Below are 13,798 nucleotides of genomic sequence, written 5' to 3' on the forward strand. Positions count from 1 at the left end.
GGATAAGGTTAGAAAGAATAGTCAGAGAGTCTCAAATTTAAAGTCATTCCAAAAGCCTTGTTATTTAAAATTCTTTTAGTTTTTAGACTTTTTTAATTTCTTTTTGAGGTCTGGTATCTTAGTCTAATTTTATTTTAGGTATTTGTTAAATTGGGTTGTTTTGTTATTTGATTTTCTACTTTTAGTCAATATGTGATTTTCTTGTTCTAATTTCATCATTTATCCAAACTTGAGGGAAAACTTATAGTGGCCGGATGCGACCATTTCGCCTTTTCGCGTTTTCTCCTTTGACTTTCACGCGAAATTCAAAAATTAGGAAATCGAGAAAGCAAAAACGTCAAAACGCGAAAACGGGAAATATATTTTTTGATTTCAAGATTTCTCAATTTGTCGATTTCGCTTTCTAGATTTCTGATTTTTCCGATTTCCCGATTCCTCGATTTCTTGTTTGTAAAATGAAAGAAGAAATCGCAAAATGCTAAAATATAAATAAAATGGCCGCATCCGGCCACCATAAAAACTCAAAACAAAAATTCCGAATGGCAAAATATTAATTAAAAATTAAAAATTAAAAAGCTGAACACACGAAACGAAAATAAACATAGACAAAAGAGAGGAAAACTCTTGAAAAGAGTAACGTCAGACACAGCGTAAACATGATGAATATTTATTTTTTGCCTATTTAAGTTTCCCCATTGCTATTCTACATTGTTTGTAGTTTTCAAGACAAAAATGCAATAATAAAAAATTTAAGGGGAAACATGTATTAATCAACACTGTCAGATTTTACAAATAATAGACAACACTTTATTTTACCCCTATGTTCTATTTTTAGCTGTTTCGGCCATCTTTGTTGGTAGGCAAGATCTTCGGACACAGGCAAATAATCTAAAAACCAAGCTTTTAAAGGATTGAAGCTGTGTTAAAATTGCCTATGAATAAAACAAATTCAAGGAAAAATTGACATTTTTGTTTTCAAACCAGCGTTTAACAAATACGATGAATTACACCATTACTGTAGTATATGCAACAGGTAAGTTAATGCAATGTTAAGGCAATGTTGTATGGTACGTTATCACGAATAGCGAAATTAGATTTTTTTATGATAAAGTAAGTAAAGGGTAACTATGTCTATTGGACTATTTGAATGTTTTAACATCTTGTATGATTGATTATATGTCAATGAACGTTGTATTTCTTCGCCTTTTGATTAAATTATTTCCTGCATTTCAATAAATAAGTCGATCGAGAACTTTCAAATGCAAATTTTACACGACTATTATCAATTTATCAAATTTAATTGAAAATCTGTTAGCATTTAAAAGGCCATGATTGAACCCTATTCTTCTAAATGTTGCTACAAATGGTTTTCCCGCGGATTTATTGATTTGTCTTCCGCTACAACACGTAAAACTTATTATTGGATATAAAAGGCTCTAAAACATGTTAGTTACAATCAAAGTCGTTTCTGTCGCTTTCAGGATCTAGTTACTATTTGGTAAAACATATTGAAGGTTTTGTTTAAAGCATCAATGGATACGTTATATCTGACTATACAAGGTAGGTTATTTATAACAGATAAAACATGAATGTCTGCTTTAAGGCTTGGGTACAACGTCTGCTGTTTACAAATATAAAAATAACCAGCGTTAGTTCAAGTACATGAGGTTGTTTTTCTATGTAAGTTGTTTGGCTGCATTCAGGTCTACGTTTCAAGTACAAATAATCTTTGATTTATGTTAATTTCAAGTATATCTGTTATTTCGCAATCATTGCTAGGAAATAAATGTTTTGTAAATCAATAAATAAAAAAGATATATCCTGAACCGATTTTGAGGTAGTTGGATAACGTTATTTAAATTCTTCAGATAACTTCAGGTTTTATAAAAAGGTTTTAACGAATTCGCGAGAAATACTCGATGAAAAGTATTGTTACCATCTTTAAATTGCTTATTTAGTATGTTTTGTTTCACTTGATTCATTGCAATAAAATAAGAAGAAAAGCTATAACAACATTGTAATTTTGCTTTTGGGTTTGTCAAGCTCATGTAGTGTTTGCTCATGAATCAATTGATATATCAGATCTTTTCTTTACCTTTATGCTTTTAGGTTGTTAATTAATTCTTTAAAAAAATATAAAAGGAAGCACATGTTATCAGAATGTCTGCTGATATTGTTTTATATAAAAGAAATTATTCATAAAAAAGTAAATTTTGTCGCTTTTTCTAACTACATGGAAGGATAGTTATATAGGGTATCCCAGCCCAGTAATTAAATCTCATTTGGTGACATAATATATCATCAACACGCTTATTTTATGTAAATTTACAGTATATTATGTTGCATTCTTCAAGCTCTCGGGTTTTTTCTACCCTTTATCTGTCATAAACTTTACGTTACAGTTTCTAATGCTCCAGAAGTTCGTTTTTGAATTAGCCTTTTAACTGTTTTGATCCGATAGCAACAAAAGAGTTGAGAAGACTAAACGAGCTTCTGGGGTATATTTTAAGTCTGATATCATAATGAGATAGTACATATGAGAAACATAGAAATAGCGAATCACATTTGGATGTATTTTTGTTTGTCATCTAGGTAACTCAAAGCTCTAAACATAGGAAACTAACAATATATTACTAAATATTGTAAACAGCAAAAGTAACATTTATACTAAGTATGTTACTTCCTATCTTTATACCACATATAGATGTCAATGTTAACATATTATATATTGGCTTTCCATCAACATACTTACTTACTTACTCAAAACGAGTCTAACTGATTTTTCTTTTACTTTAATCATTTACAGTAAGGTAGGCTTTTTAACTATGTTCAAAATATTTACATGAATACTATAAAAGAGAAATTTTTTCTTATTACTTACAGCAAATATAGTATTCTATAGTTGAGTGGTAAAGACAATTTTGTGACTGTAGCCTTATTCCAAAGGTAAAATTAAAATTCTAAAGTGTGAAATATAAGTGTGAACACAGGCTGCAAAGTCTTCCTAGTTCTTTACATTCAATTAAACTACCACACACATATATCTAGATCTTCACATTCAATTAAAATACCACACAGATATTTCTAGATCTTAACATTCAATTAAAATACCACACAAATATTTCTAGATCTTTACATTCAATTAAAATACCACACAAATATTTCTAAATCTTTACATTCAATTTAAATACCACACAAATATTTCTAGATCTTTACATTCAATTAAAATACCACACAACTATTCCTAGATCTTAACATTCAATTAAAATACCACACAAATATTCCTAGAACTTTACATTCAATTAAAATACCACAAAAATATTCTTAGATCTTTTCATTCATTTAAAATACCAAAAGAATACTTTTAGATCTTTACATTTATCTAAAATACCACACAAATATTTCTAGATCTTTACATTCATCTAAAAAACCACACAAATATTTCTAGATCTTTACATTCAATTAAAATACCACACAAATATTTCTAGATCTTAACATTCAATTAAAATACCACAAAAATATTCCTAGATCTTTACATTCATTTAAAATACCAAAAGAATACTTTTAGATCTTTACATTTATCTAAATACCACACAAATATTTCTAGATCTGAACATTCAATTAAAATACCACACAAATATTTCTAGTTCTTTACATTCAACTAAAATACCACACAAATATATTTGGATCTTTACATTCATTTAAAATAACATGCAAATATTTCTAGATCTTTACATTCAACTAAAATACCACACAAAGATTTCTAGATCTTTACATTCAACTAAAATACCACACAACTATTTCTAGATCTTTACATTCAATTAAAATATTAAGTATTATATTATAATTATTAAGGCAACCCCTTTCAATCTCTATGAATAGATAACTTGGGAAACAGAAAGGTTTAATTAACTGAACAAATAACCAAATTATGAACAACTGTTAAAGGCCAATAAATTTCACATGTAAGTAACCAGCGGCCAAAAGAATGTCAAAAAATAAAACACTTCTCTTAATCGATTCCAACATTTAAAAAAAAAATTGAAAAAATATTCGACTCAGTCCAGTGATCGATTGATAGAAAGCCGAATCATTAAACAAATAAATTAACTGAAAAGTTATCGACAGTCAAAAAGCTGATACTTCCCCCCCCCTTTTACCAGTGTTTTTTGTGTTTCCTTTTTTCTTATAACATGGCTCTGTACCTTAAAAGATCCCGTCAGTATGTTATTGTTCTATCATATGTCATTATGCTATATTTCTATTATAAATGAGAAAATATGTTAAACCCCAAACGTCAACATTATTTAATTACGTAGTGGAATGAACTATTTGTTGACTCTTTATCAATTCTATAAAACTTTTGGACTATTTTAAATCTCGGTCTATTTCTGCAATTAACTCTTACAGACTTTTGATTTTTAGCCCTGTATGCTAACATTTCCCATGTGAAAATTTATATTTGTTTGTATAAACATTAAACGACAAAAATAAGTGACGTCAGACACGCGATGCAATGCATGTGTTTGTGTTCTGTTAAATTGTTCCATTAAAATTGTTACACGATGATGACTGCTGAACCCATATTTTGACTATTTTATTTTATTGATAGCTCTTCATCTTTTATATAAGCTTTGGATTTCAAATATTTTGGCCACGAGCATCACTGAAAAGACATGTATTGTCGAAATGCGCATCTGGTGCAAGAAAATTGGTACCGTTAATTTTATTACTACCACTGGGTCGATGCCTCTGCTGGTCGACTATTAGTCCCCGAGGGTATCACCACCACAGTAGCCAGTACTTCGGTACTGGCATGAAAATACGGATTTTTTGTGTTATTAAAATTTACTGTTACAAAATGATAAAAATTATTATAAATTAAGGAATGTATCTCCCTCATGCAAAGCTCTGATTCCTTTCACGGATTTGGCTATACTTTTTGGATCTTTTGGATTATAGCTCTTCATCTTTTATATAAGCTTTGGATTTCAAATATTTTGGCCACGAGCATCACTGAAGAGACATGTATTGTCGAAATGCGCACATGGTGCAAGACAATTGGTACCGTTAATTTTATTACTACCACTGGGCCGATGCCTCTGCTGGTGGACTATTAGTCCCCGAGGGTATCACCACCCCAGTAGCCAGTACGGTCATTTTTATAAATTTCCTGTTTACAAAACTTTGAATTTTTCAAAAAACTAAGGATGTTCTTATCCCAGGCATAGATTACTTTAGCCGTATTTGGCACAACTTTCTGGAATTTCGGATCCTCAATGCTCTTCAACTTTGTACTTGTTTGACTTTATAAAAAATTTGATAAGAGCGTCACTGGTGAGTCTTATGTAGACGAAACGCGCGTATGGCGTACTAAATTATAATCCTGGTACCTTTGATAACTAATCAAACGACAATGAATTAACGGCTAAAGAATGACACCCATATGAGACTTAAGGTTTACCATATGTAGATAGTATATATAGCTGTACACATTAATGCGTCTTCTTCTTCTAAGATAAACAGTGCTAAAAAACATGTATTTCCTTTTCACTTAATACAATCAATGAGATGGTACACTTAGTCACATATTTAGTTCATTAATCATAACCATTAACATAAGTGGAAAATAGAGTATAAATCTCAAATAACTCTGAAGTTTCTATGGTCAATAAAGTCATATGAAAATACCGAATAATTACGAAGTTTCTTATGTAAATAGTTCTTACGGACAAGTTTATATATATAGTTGTCTTAATATTATTGTAGATTTACAGATCTCTAGACAAATCAAATTTCCTCTAAAGATGCCAACAAGAAACTTTATCAATGCGGCAATCAATACTGATAAAGAATTACTTGTAGATAATTGAACTCGGGGGAACTTGTTGACTGACTCTTTACTGTTATTCATGTAAATGCAACCAATATTTATAGGTAGTTATTATATCCTCCGAGGGACGTATAATTATCCTGCTTACTATAACTGGAAATTATCAAAGTCAATGTATTTAGCACTGTTATGTGCAAAACAACTATACCGTCCGTATCTAAACAATACCGTCCGTAGCAGTTTAAATCAAATTATACATATTGAAAAGGCTTTAATGTAAAAAATCCTAGAGCCCAGTCAAATTGTAGTAAAACAGCCCATAATATCAAGTGAAATCTTAGAATTGTATCAAACGAAAACGATAACTAGTAAGTTATTGCCAATTAAAGGCACTCGCTAAATGATAATGATGGAAGGATGTGATGTTTGTGTCCGGCGGCAAATGAAATGCATACTCTGGACGAGAAAATATTGATGCATTATAAAGGTAAAGTTGTTTTGCTCTGTGATGGTCCGGCAGGCTGAGTTGACTTTTAATCGTGCTTTAGCTAACAGGGTTGCAGTTCACATGTAGACATATCAAAGTTTTGACTCCGCGCAGAACAGTCTTAAAACTTATTTCGTGATGCCGAGATACAGGACTCACTATGTAGAAGTATTTAACATACTAGCAAATATTGCATCTTATTTTTAAAATGTTATTACTGTTCAGATAAATAAATGTTTATAATAAAGATACTAGAAACAAAAATAAGATACATATTGAAGGTAGATCATAGCGATATGTTTCTTTAGATACAATTTTCTTATACTTATTGATTTAACTATGCTCTTTTCAAAATTATATTAAAAAGATGAGTCTTTTATGCTAGTTTTGAAGCTATCAATCGTTGAGAATTGCCAAAAGATTCTTAGATTAATCATGCAAAAACACATTTTTGTTCATAACAAAAAATCTATGAGATAGAATTTGGAAATAAATTGTGAGAAATTGGGTTTTATAATATGTTTTTGAGGAGAATAGAAAGATTGCAATACATCGTAGAAAGGGGTAAATACCGGGATTGACCTAGTGTTTGATATATAGTCACATTACAGACAAGCATTTGATAAACTTCGCGTCAAACTTTTTGTTGCGAGACACAAGTCACTGGAAAGGTCACTATCTCTATTTACAGAACCATGCCGTCTAAACAATCGCTGGGAGACTTTATCGAAGTTTTAATTTGAGAATGCCTGATTACACTGACTACGTTTTTTACCAGAATAATCATCTTTTAAAGCATATCAAGCCATCTATCACCATCATAACTCAATCTGTCAATCAGATTGGTGAATTACCAAACAAGATAATTACATTCTCATGCAAAAGTAAAACATATATCATTCTTTAATAATCCATACTCTATACGATGTCTCTGTATTTAAAGTAGAAAACATGAGACTGAAATAGCGATCTTCACTTTAGATTCCATTAATGCTATCATCTATTCCTCGTTGATAATCGAACACAGACTACATATAATGTGAATCAACAGCTAGACTCGGGATTACTGAGAAAAATGCAAAAATTATATTGATCTGTATAATGATTGGGGAATAAGCACGTGGAATGATTGGGGAATAACCACTTGGGATGATTGCGGAATCGACACGTGGGATGATTGGGGAATCGTCACGTGGGATGATTGGGGAATCGACACTTTGTTTTGTTTTTATACTTTGTTTGATCAATTCAACAATGTCGTATTACAATAAAACAACTCTAAACTTTGGAATTCACGAGAAGTTAAACTGCTATTACTTCCTGTTAAAAAGTATGATCAATTTGAAAATTACTGTTATAATGTAAAGTAATTGGACAAGTGCGTTTTTATTTTACAAATATGGTAAATTAACATTATAAGATTGTACACAACATTTGATACTTGTATTCAGATAACTGCATTTTTAATACAATTTATTCGCTATATACTAATTGCTAATTATACTTTATACGTGTAATAATATTGCACACTTTACTTTACAGACTATGGAATAATTGTTCGATGAAATAACAAGCCCACGATGATCTTACTAAGGACATGATATCACCCGTTCTTATAATCTGGGCTTTCCTGTCAGTTCTGGTTTCTGGTTTAACTACGTATGCATTCGTTCAGCCTGTGTGGCTTGTTGGTTCCAATCTATTGGATACGTTTGGAATGATAAGTTTGTGTTTATCAAGAACAGTATTTCCGGGAGGAAGCTTAAAACAGGAATGTGAGTTCTATGGTGGATATTTCAATTTGGGAAACTTGCCGTCTGGAGCATGGCAGGCGGCGTGTGTTTTATATGGCGCAGGATGTGTCCTACTTTCATGCGGAGCATTCTTAGCTGTGTGCACATCGTGTATACCATGTGATGTTGTTAGGACTGTTACAGTAATGGCGGGTTATGTACAGTTTGTAGCAGGTAAGTTGTTAGGACTATTACAGTTATGGCAGGATATGTACAGTTTGTAGCGGGTAAGTTTATCGGATTGTTACAGCTATGGCAGAATATGTACAGTTTGTAGCAGGTAAGTTGTTAGGACTTTTACAGTAATGGCAGGATATGTACCGTTTGAAGCGAGTAATTTTATCGGATTGTTACAGCTATGACAGGATATGTACAGTTTGTAGCAGGTAAGTTGTTAGGACGTTTACAGTAATGGCAGGATATGTACCGTTTGTAGCAGGTAAGTTGTCAGTAAAATGTAAAGTCATATGTCCGAAAGGTTGTCAGAACTGTAACAGATATATGGCAGGCTATATATAAAAATAATATATAGATATAGGAAGATGTGGTGTGAGTGCCAATGGTCTTATTGCTAACGAAAAAACCGAAATGCCACAGAAGTTAACAAACATATGTCAATGTATGGCTTTCAATATGGCAAATCCATACCACACAATCAGCTATAAAATGCCCCAAAATGACAAATAAACAACAATTTAAATCAGACAACTAGCGGCCTCATGTATATATGTACACAATAATGAACAAAAAACAAATATGTAAAACATAAACAAACCACAACCACTGAATTACAGGCTCCTGATTTGGGACAGACACATACAAACATAATGTGGAGTGGTTAAACATTGTAATGGGGTCACAACCTTCCCTTTACCTGGGACAGTGGTATAACAATGTCCAGTTTGTAGCAGTATGGTTACTAGAACGGTACCTGGTAGGTTGCTACAAGAGAAACAGCTGATTGCATGATGTGTCCAATTTGTAGCTGGTTTGTCAGGTTGCCATACAACATAAATAAACAAATAAATTGTCTTTGAATTTAAAAGCTTTTTATAAAGCAATCTATTTCTGTAAAACAGGGAGAAGTTCTATAAAATCAATATACTAAATAAAGGAAGTGATTTTGCCCAATTCTTAAAAAATACATACAAAAGCTCCTAAATACATGACGTTATTTGTGAGGATAAAAATCACATACGACACATTGAAACTATGTCATAGTAATAAAATAATTAGTTTGTTTTACCGTATACAAATTTTAAACGTTAAAAAAATAACTTATCTCTAAAATGTTGATGAATCGGGTTGATTGGATTTTGGTTGCTTTTTTTTCTTTAGCCCAATTTGCTACCTAGTCAACACCCCTCCAATATTTATAAATTGAAGTCAAACAGGTCGGTTTGACTATTCACGTGTTACAAAAATGTATCAGGTACAAATTAGCATGACAAAAACTAAACATAACCCAAACTAATTACTTATCATATTAATTCTACTTTAGAGGAAGATTGAAGAGAAAGTCGCAGGAACATCTGTCAACCGTAATAAGGTCAAATAACTGCAATTAAAATTTTATATACATGTCAATATTGATCTAGTTTATTGCATTGCAATAATGATAATTTCTAATAGATGTATTACAACCAAATGAGATAACAATTTTATTAATGTAAAAGCAAATTTATAACGTGTTTTATAGTTGTAACTTAATTGTAACACCAATAACTTAGATATCTGTTAACATAAACATTATGTTATGTTTGTGTAATAAGTGCCAAGGGAAGGTTTAAATGGCAAAGTGGTAAACTTGTACCATTTGATAAATTGAAAATGCTAAAACATACAAACATACCGTCATCTAATTAAGATTGGACAATATGTTTGGAGAACGAGCTACATACAAAATAATCAAACTTAATGGCTTTGAAATAAACACAACTTATAGAGAGGAACTTAGTTTTCACACATCCTTCGTTTATAAGATACTTACTGACTCAATCGCTCACGAGGTAGATGATTAATGATACAATAATATGTGAGGTAGATTTTTTTATTAAATAGATTAACAATGTGTTGCAATTTTTTGAAACTTAAAACAAAAATATGATGAGCACTTTCTCAACATGATTCGAAGATAAGAAACAAAGATAAAGTATCATTATATCTATTTCACGAGAAAATAGCACTTAATTTTAATGAAAAATGGTTGTTTTATAATCATCTGTTTGTTTTACTCTGAATAATGTTGTGTTTGAAAATAAGGCGCTGATCGAGGATTTGAGGTGATTGGGTGTGCAATCTGAACAACTTCGGCTAGCAGAACGAAGCAATTTTTGTTTGGATTTTATATTTTATAATTTTATGCTTAGAAATGATATTTTCCTGAAATTTGACTTCAGAGGAGGACATTTGGAGGGGTTTAACTGTTTGGAGTCTCTCTATCTACTCCGTTTTAAAAGGCAACGTTTGTGTGTATCAGTTCGGTGAGTATCAATGGAATGGTAAAATGCTTTGATCACGAATGTTGCATCAAGTTTTGTTTTAAGTGTGAATATTTTTTTTCATATTCCCCTTTCCCTTTATTACGACCTAAATCTTTATGTTGATAAATGTCATTACAGGTTTTTACAAGGATCTATTTATTTATTTTATAATGGCTTGAACAATTTGATAATGAATAATTGGAGTTCTTTGAAATATAAAAGAACTCTATCAATAGTAATTTGCAATTGAATTCAAGCCCGTTAAGATATAAAATAACGTTATTACACAGTTCATAAAGTCAGGTTGTAGTCGGCAAAAGGATAAACATTTTAATTATCACCAATTAAATAAATCAACCGGGCTTATAAAATAATGAACTGTAATAATTTTAAAACATACATGATCAATTTATCGATTTCTGATCAGTTTTCGTTTAACATCTACAGGCTAGTTATAATTTATTACTTTTATTAGATTGTTAGGAATTAGGTCATTACTTTTTTCGTTTGAAATGTTTTATGTTTTTTACGTCGGGACCTTTTATAGCCAACTATACGGTCTGCGTGTTTATCATTGTTTAATACCGTACAGTGACCCACAATTGCTTTTATTCACTTCAATGAAACTCTGTTGTCTCATACCGCCTCTCCTTTTTTTAAAGATTGTTGAACCTATCTCAAACTGCATCTATATTAAGTCTTTATTTAGACAAGACGTGGCTTTGTTTTTATTTATCCGACACATGTCAAGCATGTCAACCGTTGAGTTTTCAGCAGTCTGTATATAACTTTTCTTTATTTTGAACTTAATAATGATTGATGACCAATACATGATAAACACTCTCAAATCTCTAATACAGAAAGAAAATACATTCAACATTTATTCCACAATATTTGATTGTTTTTTTCTCACCCCAGAAAAGTTTAAAACATAGAGTAAGGAGCCGAAGAACAAGTTAATTAAGTCTTAGATAAATAATTTTAGTCGATAAACAACACTTAGAATTTTCGTGTAATACTCTCAGTAATCAGGTATATTTTTCAAATATTGGAAGATTACATGTCTTCTACGATTGATGTTTACTTGTCTTTTCGGATGGAATATTGCATGTCTTATATGATTGATCTTTACTTGTATTTTTGTAAATAATCAGAAAATGATTAGAGATTTGTATTATCTAACATGCAATTATTACATTGATAGTTACACCAAACTTACTTATTATTGAGGAGCGTGCTAACATTTATTCGGGAAAGGAATATCGACATTCGATTTTTTCATTGTCCCATTTGATTTTCTAGCCTCTTTAAGCTTGATTTAATGTAAATAAGACAGCTGTATTTGAGAGTTGTTTGATAGATACCAATGCCAATGCGTGCAAACCCTGCATCACCAGTAATTCATACCTTTCTGTTATTCATTTTGGCACTTGTTTTTCAGAAAGTTATAAATCATCGCTTGTCAGAAAGGTCAAAACGGCTACAACAGTACATTTTAGATATTGGCTTGGGTACTACAGATAATTTGTTAAAAAAATTAATTAAATACAACTTGACACGCAAAACCTTGAAACTGAGAATGACAGTACTGTAAACAAAAATCTCAAAGTGTTTTCACTCACATCAGTCACCCTCTTGTGATCGCTGATTTATAACGTTTGCAAAACAAAGATACGTTTGAATGGTGTAACCCGTGTCAGTTTTTATAACACAGATAACGTTTTATTAGCAATGTTTGTTATAGGTTTTCAGAATATAGTTTTCATGATTTATTTTCTTCTACAAATTGCATGAACATCAAACAGTAAAGGAGATACATTTGTCATTAGTATTGAACTTTACTATCTGCTATATGGATGACGACTCAAACTTAGTGACTTTGTTCAAAGCATCTATCCAATACAACTCGAAATAAAGGATACCTCAGATACATGTGACTTGTTGAACGCATCTATCCTATAGAACTCGAAAAAATGGATACCCCAGATACAAGTGACGTTGTTGAACACATCTATGCAATAAAACTCGAAGTAAAGGATACTCCAGATACATGTGACTTTGTTGAACGCATTTATCCAATAGAAATAAAGGATACCCCAGATACATGTGACTTTGTTGAACGCATTTATCCAATAGAAATCGAAATAAAGGATACGAAAGATACATGTGACTTTGTTGAACGCATCTACCCAATAGAAATAAAGGATACCCCAGATACATGCAGCAAAGTTTGATTCCGATATATTGACGAATTGCACCTAATCTCTATCATTTGGATTAAAACACATTGAGTCATTAAAATTAGGTTGCAAACCCGACCACGAGTAAACAAACTTTTTGCTTATGCCTGTGATAAAATAGTCAAATTTATATTTTATATCACCAACTTTCTTATTATTTTGCTTATGTATGACATATTTTTCTATTTCAGTCCTGGTAATGATTGCAGGATTATTTATATATCCACTAGGATTTGGATCATCGTTTATAAGACAATACTGTGGATCTAAGTCCGTCATGTATCAGGCCTACGATTGCTCTATAGGCTGGAGTTTTGTACTGGCCATAACAGGGACGTGTCTAGCCATGTTTTGTCCAGTTCTATCACGGTTTACAGACATGAAAGGGCGCGACATAATGCCTTAATCGGTATTCTTGAGAGTTATTAGGAAAGGCTATAGCATTAAACAAAAGACAAACTTAACTCAGTAATAACATACCTTAAACACGCTTTTGAGAGGGTATAAATGTGTATGAAAAATTTAGAAGTCATTTGATAGAATTGCCAATACATTACTGCTGATGAGCTTAGTAACTACAGTTATTTAGCATATTTACGTATAGCACAAATAGTTAACCAGATCTGGAATGGTAAAACCATCATAACCTTTACAATAGTATACATAATGATACTTAGCTGTATAAATCTAAAACATGTAGAACCAGTAATTAGTAGCTTGGTAGAATGATTTGTTGTATAATGATCTCCAAGGCTTAAGGTACAAGTATCGTTGTTATTTGTCGAGTTGTTTCATTGTTACGTTATGTTAATAAAATTTACTTATAAATGCTGTTTTATTTCACTGAAATATCTCAAAATAAAAGATTTGGGTATACTTTAAAGATACTGCACTGAAGCAACACTGTCAAATTAAAAAGTAATGTATTCTTGGTAATAAAAAGTGGAAGAACCAATAAAACA

At 31.3% G+C, this 13,798-nt stretch overlaps 1 protein-coding gene across 2 annotated transcripts; it reads left to right on the forward strand.

Moving 5' to 3' along the window:
- The first annotated feature begins 1,448 nt into the window (after positions 1 to 1,448).
- On the forward strand, positions 1,449 to 13,588 carry LOC143074255 (LHFPL tetraspan subfamily member 2a protein-like). Of its 2 annotated transcripts, none has more exons than XM_076249800.1 (3): positions 1,449 to 1,560; positions 7,863 to 8,287; positions 13,028 to 13,588. In XM_076249800.1, the coding sequence occupies exons 2-3, from the start codon at positions 7,918 to 7,920 to the stop codon at positions 13,240 to 13,242; spliced, it is 585 nt and encodes a 194-aa protein (XP_076105915.1). In that variant the 5' UTR covers positions 1,449 to 1,560; positions 7,863 to 7,917; the 3' UTR covers positions 13,243 to 13,588. The 2 variants fall into 2 exon arrangements, with proteins under 2 accessions (XP_076105915.1, XP_076105916.1); XM_076249801.1 differs by lacking the exon at positions 1,449 to 1,560 and adding an exon at positions 7,556 to 7,650.
- The last annotated feature ends 210 nt before the right edge of the window (positions 13,589 to 13,798 follow it).

The sequence above is a fragment of the Mytilus galloprovincialis genome, chromosome 5, assembly GCF_965363235.1.
Source record: "Mytilus galloprovincialis chromosome 5, xbMytGall1.hap1.1, whole genome shotgun sequence".
NCBI lineage: Eukaryota > Metazoa > Mollusca > Bivalvia > Mytilida > Mytilidae > Mytilus > Mytilus galloprovincialis.

What these genes read in the sequence shown, in the direction of transcription:
- LOC143074255 (XM_076249800.1), top strand. Translation starts at nt 7,918, where the DNA reads ATGATATCACCCGTTCTTATAATCTGGGCTTTCCTGTCAGTTCTGGTT. An exon ending in TTATGTACAGTTTGTAGCAG is followed by an intron (nt 8,288 to 13,027) that starts GTAAGTTGTTAG and finishes TTTCTATTTCAG; the next exon opens with TCCTGGTAATGATTGCAGGA.